This window comes from Cyclopterus lumpus, chromosome 25, assembly GCF_009769545.1.
Source record: "Cyclopterus lumpus isolate fCycLum1 chromosome 25, fCycLum1.pri, whole genome shotgun sequence".
NCBI lineage: Eukaryota > Metazoa > Chordata > Actinopteri > Perciformes > Cyclopteridae > Cyclopterus > Cyclopterus lumpus.
Window position 1 is genome coordinate 1,954,928 of NC_046990.1, and position 13,562 is coordinate 1,968,489.

The following is a 13,562-nucleotide window of genomic DNA, read 5'->3' on the forward strand; positions in this document are numbered from 1 at the left end:
TGATGCTTTAGAGGTGCAGTATTCAAACGATTAAACTATTATTCACATTGCAGTTACTCCATTAACACACAACAAAGCCTTATGGGGTCCGTGGGAGTTCAAATGTTGCCCCCATTCTCACGAGAAATGAGGTACCCGTCTTATGAAATGTTATAGTTACAGTAATGGTTTTGTGTCATGCCAGGGAAGGAGACATTTGGAGAAAGGTTCAACAATTCCATGTTGAGAACGTGTGTAATAGTAAGTACCATGTGACGCAAAGGTAAACACTAGGATTTAACCACCTGGAGGCCAAGGTAGGGCAGGACTCTGTTCAGGCCTCCTGTATAATATAAAGATCTGCTGTCTGGTTAGGACTCAAGTAAAATAGTTCTTCTGAGTTTTTTGAAAATAGCTGTGTTCGTGTAAGACAACACCGAGGGTACATTAACCCAGTGTCAGCCTGCCAGCTTGTTGAACTACCGGTTCGACATGAAGGTTAAACCAAATATAGAAAAATAGCTACTGGTTTAAAGTTACGTTGCAGGGCTTACTGGCCGATGCATATTTTATTATTTAGTATTACAAGCCAGTAACAGTTATACATATATGATATTTAAATGAAAATTACAAACAGATATAAACACAACGATGAAGAAATGTGTTATATAAATTCAAACGGAACGTTCTACATTAAACAAACCGAGAAACTACATATATTAATATATACAAATGTGAAAAAAGTACGAAAACACATCTATTGTGTCGGCCGCATGACGTCATCACCCAGCGCCCATCCAGCGGGACAACCGTGGCATTTGAAACAACCGCATCTGCAGCTGCACTGAAAAGAGGCTCTTTTTGCACCGCGATCTCCGTCTACAGAGAGATCCAAAATGATCGACACGATCGAGAAGGAGGACCCGGTCATCAGCGAGGAGGAGGCGGCCCAGTACGACCGCCAGATCCGTCTGTGGGGGCTAGATGCACAAAAGAGGTCAGTTAGCTCACTTAGCTCGCGGGGCTAGTCGGCGCCGCGGAAGGTTTGAGACGTTGCTCTCCGGCTCGGTTATGACCGAGGTTTTCGGACTTCTGGGACTCAGACGTGGTGTGAGTCGGCAGTGTGGAGTGTATTCATCCTCCATACTTGTATAGATCGGCGTCTTTGCATTGTCCATCAGAAGAAGACACTCCCATTACAAGTAGTAATACCGCACTGCAACAAAATAGTCCACTACAAGTACAAGTCTTCCAATGCAAAGGGTACTAATATGTACAAGTACATTAGTATAACCAGGAAAATGTACCTAAAGTCTTGAAAGTGCCAAAGCAGAGAATTGTCACTCAGCATTATTGTAAAACCAGTTTTATCAGTTGTTGGGTATTTTGATTTAGAAAGAAACGTCATATTTTTAGAGCTTTTTGTAATAAAAATAAAAATAAAAAATGTTATCTTAATTTGTAATGTAACTAATTCTGCCAGATAATTGTCATGCAGTAAAAAGTACAGTATTTCTACTTGCGATGTAGTGTCACAGAAGTATAGTAAAGAACTAAGTACTTTAGTAAAGTGCTCATTATTTCTACTTTGTGACATTCCGCCACTGATGACCATCGTTGTCCTGTAATAACTGTTCGGATATCAATGTCAAATGTCTGAATGCTTTATCTTTGCTGTCAGACAGAATGGCAGTTTGTCGCTTTGATGTCGGGCGATATTGAGAGAGCATGATATAAATGGAAAATAATTTGTTATGGAAAATATTTTTTGGATTCAAGCTTTAACTTACACGCTACTTATTTATACAAAGAAAGTGCACAGGACTCTGAAACATCAGGTTATATGGAGAAAACAGTACTTGTAATGGTCCATGCAAATGAAATCGATAAACCCTTAAATCTGACTTAAATATCAGTCAAAGGTTGTTTCATCATAAACATAAAATAGTTCATCTTGTATGTTGTTGCTGAACTTGTCCCTGCACATTTATTTAGACAACTTTTTAATTATTTTATTGAGACATGCATTTCAAATATAGGTCATTTAATTTAACTAATTTGTTACAAACCCATATTGCACAAAATCTAAAATAATCATCATCATGATATGCTCGGCATGTTTTATTTATGTATTTTTATTTGCAGATTACGAGGGTCCCGCGTGCTCCTGGCAGGTTTAGGTGGTCTGGGGGCTGAAGTGGCCAAGAACTTAATTTTGGCTGGAGTTAAAGGGCTCACTTTGCTGGACCATGAAAAGGTACCCATGCTCACACGGTGCACACCATCAGAGGAGGGGGCTTGAGCTTGAATCTGGAAGTCTTTGTTTTGAGCTATCACCTAAACATCTAATGGAAGAGTAAATGGCCAGTCTTCACGGTTTGTCCACTAGATGGAGCCCGTGACACAGTAATGCTTTTTACTTTCAGTGAAGACACAAACCAGCTATTTTGCATCAAAGTTTATTGTGGTGACATTGCAATAACAGCGTAATTCTGGCTTCATAGCACATTTTGAGGAGAACATGTAACCCACAGCATGCATGTGAACCTGGGTAATCTTTGAAAAAAAAAATTATATATATATATATATATATATACATACACATATTACACACACATATTACACCCCCCAGGTGTCGGAGGAGTCATGTCGAGCCCAGTTCCTGGTTCCAGTGACGGCTCGGGGTCAGAATCGAGCCCAGGCCTCCCTGGAGCGCGGGCAGAACCTCAACCCGATGGTGAAGGTCCTCGCAGACCAAGACCGAGTCGAAGACAAGCCAGACGACTTCTTCCTGCAATTCGATGCGGTGAGTGTCACTCCGACTCGGACTGACAGACGGCTCCATATATGTTTCTGTCCTTGTATAAAAGTGGATGTTTTAAAACCAAGACTTAAAAAGTACTTCAAACTAATTTGAGCACACGGTCCCCTACACCACCCAGCCTGACCACTAGATGTCGCTCGTCGCCCGCATCGCGCCCCAAGAGCTCTCCTTGTTCTGCTCCGCCAGGCTCCAGGACCAAAACACCTGCCTGAGTCCTATGAAGCACAGCGGTGCTGAGCTTTATTCTGTAGGCGGAGCAGTCATGGACACATTGTTGTGTGTGTGTGTCTTGATTCAAAGATCTGTCATACCGCCGGCTTGTGAAATGATTCCTCTGTAAATGATATAACGAGGACACCTCCCGCATGGTGTTTGCCTTATATGGTTCTGTAAGGTGTGCAGCCGTGGGTGGAGGATGAGCTTTTTGATTGGCTATTAAAGAAATCTCTCCACTCATGTGCTACTTTGCCAAACAGTCAGACCTGGAAGACAAACATGGGCACCTTCCTGCACCAGGCTGATAAAATATGATCTAAATAACCACGTGTCATTTGTGATGGTAAATTAGTATTATATTTTAGAATATTGTCTCTTTAAAATTGACACTGGATGAACAGTGAAAGCAAGAAATACAGCGCTGCCATTGTCCTGCTGCACTCTGCAGAAGAACAGTTGTTAGACTTTAGACTTTATTCCCCTCCGCGGCGCCATGTACGCCCTGGAGCGCTGTTGAAGTCAGTCGTATTGTATCATAACTCAACCTGTAGCAGGTATTTAATGCCCACTGGGTGTCCACGCATTAAACTGTGACAAACATTTCAGAGGAAAAAAAAATGTTCGAGAATGAGGCCCAATGTGTTTCTGAATTTATTTTTATTTTATTTTGGAGAGCGACAGGGAACGTCTCCGAGATCGACGGCTTGGCGCCCCCTGGTTTAGAGTGAGCAATACACACATTTCAATACATTGATTTCCACAGGAGGCTCAACACAGGCTGGATCTCAGCTTTGAGAGGCAACAATTAGAACACCATCAGTGGAATAACAGGTTTTCTCTTCTGCCCTCCCGATGTGTCTGAAATGTTGGCGGTCTAACTCCCTCTGGGGTGCTGAGTGGGGGTGGGGGAAGATAGCACCGAGACAAAGTGAAGTGAGGATGGCATGAGGGGATAGGAGACATAGAGAGAGAGAGGAGGCAGGGATAAAAAACCTGAGATTAAATTGAAAAGCAGAAAATGGAAAGGGAGTGGGGGGGGGTGATTAAAGTGGAGCGGTTGGAGTGCGGTCACAGTTTTCATACGAGAGGCCTAATTACTGAGAGGACATAGAATAGAAAAGAACACACGCACACACACCGTCCATCTGTGAACTTTTAGAGTGCAGCTGATACTCAAGTTCATAGTACAATGTTAGAAATGTTCTGCTGTGCTTCATTTTAGTTTCTTGCAAGAAGGAACAGAAAACACTACATACATTAAACCATCACAGGCCAAGAGGGTTTTTTCTTATTATTTTTTGTTGCAGAATCAACAGATCAATTATATATATATATATATACTGATCAAGAACTCAAATTATATATATATATATAATTTGAGTTCTTGATCAGTTGATTCTGATAATTAGCTCCTCCCCCACACCTCATAATAGATGACGTCACTTTCCGTCGCAGTTATTTGAGTCTTTGATGTCCTTTAGTGACATCACGGAGGCTCCACCAGGCTGGTTGGAGAGGGTGTAGGCCGTTGGAAGGCAGACCATGCGCGACCAGTATGTATATATATATATATATATATATATATATATATATATATATAATTTTTTTGTCGCAGAATCAACAGATCAATTATTTGCACAAACAGGATTTTTGTCCAGCTCGATTTTCCTTTCTTTTATTAGTTATTTGGTTCATCAGGGTGGAGCTATTTAGTTTTTGCAGTTCACTAAAAATCCTCCTTTGACGACACATTGTGGCCGTCGGGACGCTGCAAATACAGCTTTGGTTCCAGAAGTGGACGCCTGGAAGCATCCCTCTATAACTGTGTTCGACCCCAGAACCTCCAGGGTCCAATCCTCCAAGTAGCACAAAGACTGCGTTAATATCAACTCGGCATTAAGCAGCAATAAGTGTTGTTTAATAGAAACGGTCAGCTGCTGTTGCCCTTACTGGTAGTTCTGGTAACACTACAGTTAACCATTTGACCAGCAGGCTCTCTGACCGGTCCCACTGCTCGTGTGGTTTTCTGCCTCCCTCAGGTGTGTCTGACAGGCTGCTCCAGAGACCTGATGGTGCGGGTCGACCAGCTCTGTTCTAAGCACAACATCAAGGTCTTCTGTGGGGACGTCTATGGTTACTATGGCTACATGTTCTGCAACCTCGGAAAAGAGCACAACTACGTTGAGTAAGTGCTGGGCGAACGAAGCATTGTTTTCTTCGATGCCACAAAATGGTATTGCAATTCCTTTTCCATAGAAGCATAATGTCAAAAGACACAAGAAAGAAGAATAAAAAGAGAAAATAGTCACCGCTCCTCTGTAACTTAACTCTTTGTTCCTGAAGTTACAGGATGTGGTCTGGAACACTGTGACAGTCTGCAGGCCGAAGCCACAGGAGGATACTGCCATCGTATTGGTTTAGATGGGCCTATATGGAGGACTTTCTCCAATTTCACAAAAGAAATTAAATACCACACTGAGCGGATTAGAAAATTAAAGTAGAAAGCTATTAACTTGTAAAAAAAACAACCACGTTAAGTAAACAGTAAACCCAGCCTGATTATATTTTGACGATGCATATTAATTGTGCCACTCAACTGAAACTGAGATTTGAAACATTTTGTGCATCACAACCACAAATCCCAGAAAGCATCTCTCCAACAGCTTAAAATTCATTTTAATTTTGGAGCCACTAGCTGGAATATCTATTTCATAATAGTGGTTTGTGTGTCCGTGAACCTTTTATGTGCATGTAATTCTCTCTCTCTCTCTCTCTCTCTCTCTCTCTCTCTCTCTCGCTCTCGCTCTCGCTCTCTCTCTCTCTCTCTCTAGGGAGAAACCCAAACTGGTGAAACCAACTGGAAACGACGGCCCAGAGGCGAAGAAGGCCAAAGTCGACCCCAACGAGACCACCATGGTGAAAAAGGTCAATGAGAGCGTCTTTATAAACATTAAACATACACATGTGTAATTGTTTTTTATTCTACCAGCCAAACTGATACAAAGAACTGTCCTGTGTGAAGAGGATTTCCATCTATTTGGCTCAAAGGAACAACTGTTTGAGCGGTGAATTGGAACACATTGACCAAATATCCTTATTTTGTCTTCAGTTATTTAATTTGTCCTAAGATGAGCAAATAATTCGTTCATACAGCTCTTATTGACATCACTTTTTAAAAATATTCTCCAACCAATCAGACGGCCAGCTTCTGCCCTCTGAAGGAAGCTCTGGAGGTCGACTGGACAACTGAGAAGGCCAAAGCCGGGATGAAGAAGACGCCAGTGGACTACTTCATGCTTCACGGTACCTTAAGCCTCGTTTCTGTGATTTGTTCCATTTCAAATTCAAAACCTTTAGTTTTTGTTTGTCAAACAATAAGAAATGTTTCGATGTTGTAGATACTTTGAGCTCTGGAAGCTGCTGATGGGTGTTTATGTTTATTAGCATTTTACGCCAGTCATCAACTAAAGGACATTCAAATTCGTACACACTAATAGATAATAAAGATAATAAGGAAGTAGATTTTCAAGATTTTAAAAAGTTCTTCAGAGATATTTCTGAATTGGAGGCAGCTCTACCTTTTACATTGTCCCATTCATCCTATGAAATGACAAATATTTAAGTGTTTTCGAAGAATTTTTGTTTTTGTAATGAGTGTTTTTAAGGAATTCATATTTGTTTGCAAAATGGTGCATTCTAGTTCCCTTATGAGATGATTTATTTGTCATTTAAAAGTGATATCAAGCGGTGGAGCCCACAAGAGGTCTCGGGACATTTCTGCGTAGGAGGCACAAACTGAATTTCCATACAAACATAACAAATAATCCTGAAAGGTCTCAAAAAAGAATAGAAATTTGAAACTGAAAAGGCGCAGCGAGAATGAAGCGCCTACCGTGAACATGCAAAGCCACTGGTGCTAAAGTCATGTCCGTGAAGCTTGTCAAATGTCGATCTGGAGAGGAGGGCCAACGGTTAAGATGTCGAGCCCCAAAAAAAACATTGCTGTGGTTGAAAAGGTTTCGGAACCGTCAAACCCGAAGGAACTTTTTGACCCTTTTTAAGTAAATCTGAGATGTTCCTTCCTGTTTTCAGATTATTTACGGTGTCAGATGACCTTCTGTCAGAGTTGTTATTGTCCCTCTTGTCACCTGGCCCTGCACCCCACTCACTGCACGCATAGTTTCCATCACAGGCGTTCCATGGCCAGTCATGTGCACTGAGCGTAGAACAGAGAACCGCCCGACAGCGCATGACGACACGAGCAGGAAGTAACCAGAAAATGGGCACCGGGTGCACACTTGATTTATGGAAACTGCGTCAGAAATAACGTTAAAAAATCTTAAGATTAAGAAATCTGTTAAAGCATGGCAGGTCGCACAGGTCGCACAGGACGCACAGGTCACACAGGTCGCACAGGTCACACAGGTCACACAGGACGCACAGGACGCACAGGTCACACAGGTCGCACAGGTCACACAGGTCACACAGGACGCACAGGTCGCACAGGACGCACAGGACGCACAGGTCGCACAGGACGCACAGGACGCACAGGACGCACAGGTCGCACAGGACACACAGGTCACACAGGACACACAGGTCGCACAGGACGCACAGGACGCACAGGACACACAGGACACACAGGTCACACAGGTCACACAGGACACACAGGTCACACAGGTCGCACAGGACGCACAGGACGCACAGGACGCACAGGTCACACAGGACACACAGGTCACACAGGTCGCACAGGACGCACAGGTCGCACAGGACGCACAGGACGCACAGGTCACACAGGACACACAGGACACACAGGTCACACAGGTCACACAGGTCACACAGGACGCACAGGTCGCACAGGACGCACAGGACGCACAGGTCACACAGGACACACAGGTCACACAGGACGCACAGGACGCACAGGTCACACAGGTCACACAGGTCACACAGGACACACAGGTCACACAGGTCGCACAGGACGCACAGGTCACACAGGTCACACAGGTCACACAGGACGCACAGGACGCACAGGTCACACAGGTCGCACAGGTCACACAGGTCACACAGGACGCACAGGTCGCACAGGACGCACAGGACGCACAGGTCGCACAGGACGCACAGGACGCACAGGTCGCACAGGACGCACAGGACGCACAGGTCGCACAGGACACACAGGTCACACAGGACACACAGGTCACACAGGTCGCACAGGACGCACAGGACACACAGGACACACAGGTCACACAGGTCACACAGGACACACAGGTCACACAGGTCGCACAGGACGCACAGGACGCACAGGTCGCACAGGTCGCACAGGACGCACAGGTCACACAGGACACACAGGTCACACAGGTCGCACAGGACGCACAGGTCGCACAGGACGCACAGGACGCACAGGTCACACAGGACACACAGGACACACAGGTCACACAGGTCACACAGGACGCACAGGTCGCACAGGACGCACAGGACGCACAGGACGCACAGGTCACACAGGACACACAGGTCACACAGGACGCACAGGACGCACAGGTCACACAGGTCACACAGGTCACACAGGACACACAGGTCACACAGGTCACACAGGACGCACAGGTCTCACAGGACACACAGGTCACACAGGACGCACAGGTCACACAGGACACACAGGTCACACAGGACGCACAGGTCTCACAGGACACACAGGTCACACAGGACGCACAGGTCACACAGGACACACAGGTCGCACAGGTCACACAGGTCACACAGGTCACACAGGTCGCACAGGACGCACAGGACGCACAGGTCGCACAGGACGCACAGGACGCACAGGTCACACAGGTCTCACAGGACACACAGGTCACACAGGACACACAGGTCACACAGGTCACACAGGACACACAGGACACACAGGTCACACAGGACACACAGGTCACACAGGTCACACACACAACAGGCGTCCGTGTCCCGTTTGAAAGAGCGTTATATGAGAGCCGGCTGCTCGTAGCTAGCGGCACTAACGGCACAAACGTTAGCATCAGAGCTAACGGTGTTTTTTTTAATGTACACTTTTAGAAAACTTTGTTCTTCAGCTAAAGACTTTTCGGAGGACTTATATTATATTTCACAGCTGTACATCATATGTAACGACAGAAGCAATAAGATGTTTTATTACAAGCTTCAGTCCTGGGAAATAAAATATCAGCCTAGTATTCATTTGATTGTGGCACGGTCACAACACACATGCACGTGACAACTTATCAATATGAAACGTGTGAAAATATTAAAATAACAGATATTGACAAAACAACAGCTTCACATTTCGTGAATTCCAACTCCATCAAAGCTGGTGTCTTTTACAGATCTGGAGGCTCTTTGTGTCATTTTTTGTTTTTTTTAGTTTTTAGAGTGAAAAATCTTAAAGTGACACAACTCTGAAAACCAGACGGGTGACATTTGTTTTCTTTGCCACTCAGTTACTTTCCACCACCTGTAAATAATTAAGTACATTTACTCAAGCTGCTTGTACTTATACTTTGTATTGTATTATACTTCTACTGCACTACAGTTCACACGCAAATCTTGTGTTTTTTTTACTTTAGTTACTTTTGTATTTAGTTACTTCTGTCCAGTGAAAGCCCCGTAACTCCAGATGTTGTTTGTAATGAACTGCATTTAACTTTTAGTTCTTAAAGTACTATTTGCTAATGCTACTTATATACTTTAAACGTTTTAAATGAATTTGTGGTTATACTTCCCTAAAGGATCTAAATACTTGTGTCTCATACAACAAGAAGAAGCAGTGAAACTGTAGCCCCGCCCCTCCAGTCTGATCTCTGAGTGGAAACACTTGTTTTATTTAGTGAACGTGACACAGGAGGTTGTGTTATTATTGTTTCTATATTTGGAGCTGGCGTTTTTTAGTTTTTGGGCGACCGATGAGGAAGTGACTCTTCCTTTGTTACAACTGCTTCCTGTCTGACTAGGAACAGTCGGGTGATCTGAACCGTGTGTGTGTTTTTCTTTTTATCATTAATACCTCTCATCTATATAATACCATTTTTGTCTCGATACAGAATAATACAAGTCCGACTCAAAAACATGTCTGTCTTTGACAAAACAACGTAGATATCCTTCTCACACAAACATGAACTCTCTGTACCCATTTTACGTTAATGAAAATACATCATCTGGTCGTCTTTAATCTGAAGACGTGTGTGTGTGTGTGTGTGTGTGTGTGTGTGTGTGTGTGTGTGTGTGTGTGTGTGTGTGTGTGTGTGTGTGTGTGTGTGTGTGTGTGTGTGTGTGTGTGTGTGTGTGTGTGTGTGTGTGTGTGTGTGTGTCGCTAGTGGAAATGGCCGTGGGAGGACTCGACTTCCTCGTGCGGTTTAAGTTAATGGACGAACAGGAAACACGGGGGCGAAATGTTAAAGTTTGGCGCTGGTGTCGGTTATTTGAAATATTGCTCATGACCAAAACAAAGTGCATGCTTCTGATTTTTCATTTCTCAATCAGTTCTGCAGCCGACTCTTAGTCACAGGAAAGAGGTTGTGTTCCCCTCTAATATGCTCATGAACATGTGTAGGTGTGCGTCTTTGCCGTCTCTTTGGATTTGTGGCGGGGGAATGAGGCGCCCTAATCGGAAGATGCGGTTCACACCGCACACTGATCTTATCGTGTTTCGGAGATAAGACGTTGGCGTGATGAAATTATGAATGGCAATAGATTATATGGGGGTGGGAGGGGAGGGGGTAGCTTTACAAAAACAGTTTCCAGCCTCTTTACTGCCTTCGTTCCGTTCACGTTTCTTTCCGTCTCTCCAAAGTTCTGTTGAAGTTTCGCACCGACAAAGGCCGCGACCCCGACCCGCAGTCCTACCCGGAGGACAGTCGGCTCCTGAGGCAGATCCGAGACGACGTCCTGGAGGCCTTGGAAGTGAGCGCCGACCTCCTGAATGATGACTTCATCAGGTATAAAGCGCGCCCTCGCCCGTCTGGTGACTTTAGTTTGGGACGAGTGATACGGTGAATGGATAATTAGCTGTAGAAGGCCGGATCCAGCAACACTAAGCCACGCAGAGCACCCATGTGTCCACTTTCCAGATATGCAGTATATAAATAAACGGAAATACCATTGAGATAAAGGTTATCGAAAAACATACACGGCCCATAAGTTAACAATAAACTATAATAGCGGTGTACACATTATGCTTGCAGGCCCACATTCCACTTTTACAAATTCGGGTTTCAGATTTCAATGAAAATATGTATTTCATCGTATTTCAGTGGCAGTGACCTGTCAATCACAGTAAGCCCGCCATAAAACATACTCTGCTTTATGGTCTGTTTGACTCTAAATGACCATAATTTACTAAATGATCATCACGCTGTATTGAAGAAGACTTAAAACTAGATTGAGATTGAGACCAAAAACTCATGTTTACAATGTTTACTGAGGGAATAAATAATTTATATAGACTTCTATACAACCAGAGGAGTCGCCCCCTGGTGGTCAGGAGAGAGAATGCAGCTTTAACACATGAATCATAGACTTCTATACAACCAGAGGAGTCGCCCCCTGGTGGTCACTAGAGAATGTAGCTTTAACACATGAATCATAGACTTCTATACAACCAGAGGAGTCGCCCCCTGGTGGTCACTAGAGAATGTAGCTTTAACACATGAAGCATAGACTTCTATACAACCAGAGGAGTTGCCCCCTGGTGGTCAGGAGAGAGAATGCAGCTTTAACACATGAATCATAGACTTCTATACAACCAGAGGAGTCGCCCCCTGGTGGTCACTAGAGAATGTAGCTTTAACACATGAAGCATAGACTTCTATACAACCAGAGGAGTCGCCCCCTGGTGGTCAGGAGAGAGAATGCAGCTTTAACACATGAAGCATAGACTTCTATACAACCAGAGGAGTCGCCCCCTGGTGGTCAGGAGAGAGAATGCAGCTTTAACACATGAAGCATCGCCTTCTATACAACCAGAGGAGTCGCCCCCTGGTGGTCAGGAGAGAGAACTCAAACAAATGAGTTCTAACTGTCAGTGAAAAGTTATTTGGTTTCGACATCAAAACACGTGAATCAGCTGGCTCACTAGCGGGGCTACAGACGAGGATTAAAAAAACCAAAACACATCGTCAGCGTCACGCTGTGCATGTTTGTCCTCAGCTACTGCTTCTCTGAGATGTCTCCGGTGTGCGCAGTCGTGGGAGGAGTTCTGGGACAGGAAGTTGTCAAGGTAAGCGTGTAAAGAGAGGGTGCGGGGGGGGCCTCCTAACACTGGGAAACGGAGCTGCAGAGGTTAAATGTCATCGATGCCCTGTCACAAGATTCCCTCCGCCAGTCAGCTGACAGGAGGCCGCTCAGCTGGTCCTCTGGGTCGGCTTCAGACAGACTGTAGAAGAAGGATGGCCACTGTGACCACGGCCAAACTCGGTGGGACGCTCCTGGCAGAAGCCCCTCATGAGGGGGAATTGATTTCTAAGTCCTCGAGCTGAACAACACAAAATACTCATTGATATTTGATAAAGATATTGGACAATGTTTGTTTTCATACACGTAGTTTCGTACAAAGTCCTGGACACACATTACATGACCATGAACCCACCCGGTCCTGGGTGGGTTCACCGTGAGGGCAACACACACATCCTCTAAATGCGCCCGTTACATTGGCACAAGGCCAACCTGCCTTGTCTCCAGGAGGAGGAGGAGGAGGAGGAGGAGGAGGAGGATGATGATGATGATGATGATGATGAAACCCACTGCAACTGGCCGACTGATCGCCAGGATATTCTGACTGATTTCACTGAGCTCGCCTTGCCGACGGAACTTCATACACTGTGTGTGCACGTGCGTGTGCACGTGTCTGCAGGCTCTGGCTGGTGCTCTCAGTTCACAATTTTACATGCCAAAATATTTCGTGGTGGTCGCAGTGTCATTACTGTGCACTCGTTTAGTCAGGTATTTTTATTAATTGTTTAATTTACATCTGACATACTGTAGTTTTGACATAAAAGAACATGTTCAGAGCCCAGTTCAGTCATGAAGGAGCGTCACTGAGAACACGTTCTACATCCTGTCATGTGACACTGTGGGGACGGCAGGTACTTTAAGTTAGAAGCATTTAAGTCTTCAAAACTACAGCATGTCAGAAGAAGTTTTGTACAAAATGCTCTTTCTCCACGTACAAAACCAAAAAGAGGACTTTGTACAAGATAAAAGATGAAATACCAGTTAGACGTGTATATGCGTCTTTCTGACATCTGACCAGCTGTTCTGTCTCCCTTCAGGCTCTCTCCCAGCGAGACCCTCCTCACCGGAACTTCTTCTTCTTCGACGGTCGTAAAGGCAACGGCGTGGTCGACTACTTTGGACCAAACTAAACCGTTTTACACACCGTGAAGTCCAGCAGATGTCTTTTCATTAGTTTGTCCTGTCAGATTATTTATACCGGTTCTCGTTCCACTACTCTTAAAGTTAGTCTGTTGTTTAAATGTTTTGGGTATTTGATCTTTGTTTTTTACATTTGCTAATAAAACATTAAGTGAAATGT

At 44.6% G+C, this 13,562-nt stretch overlaps 1 protein-coding gene across 1 annotated transcript; it reads left to right on the forward strand.

Moving 5' to 3' along the window:
• Positions 1–284: 284 nt before the first annotated feature.
• Positions 285–13,562, forward strand: sae1 (SUMO1 activating enzyme subunit 1). Its single transcript, XM_034529229.1, has 9 exons — positions 285–976; positions 2,125–2,236; positions 2,612–2,785; positions 5,059–5,204; positions 5,851–5,944; positions 6,217–6,322; positions 10,824–10,968; positions 12,179–12,248; positions 13,300–13,562. Exons 1-9 carry the CDS (start codon positions 876–878, stop codon positions 13,390–13,392), a joined length of 1,041 nt encoding a protein of 346 aa, XP_034385120.1. The 5' UTR covers positions 285–875; the 3' UTR covers positions 13,393–13,562.

Coding starts and splice junctions, on each gene's coding strand:
- sae1 (XM_034529229.1), top strand. CDS start 876: ATGATCGACACGATCGAGAAGGAGGACCCGGTCATCAGCGAGGAGGAG. Junction 977..2,124: donor GGGCTAGATGCACAAAAGAG/GTCAGTTAGCTC, acceptor TTTTATTTGCAG/ATTACGAGGGTCCCGCGTGC. Junction 5,945..6,216: donor AGACCACCATGGTGAAAAAG/GTCAATGAGAGC, acceptor CCAACCAATCAG/ACGGCCAGCTTCTGCCCTCT.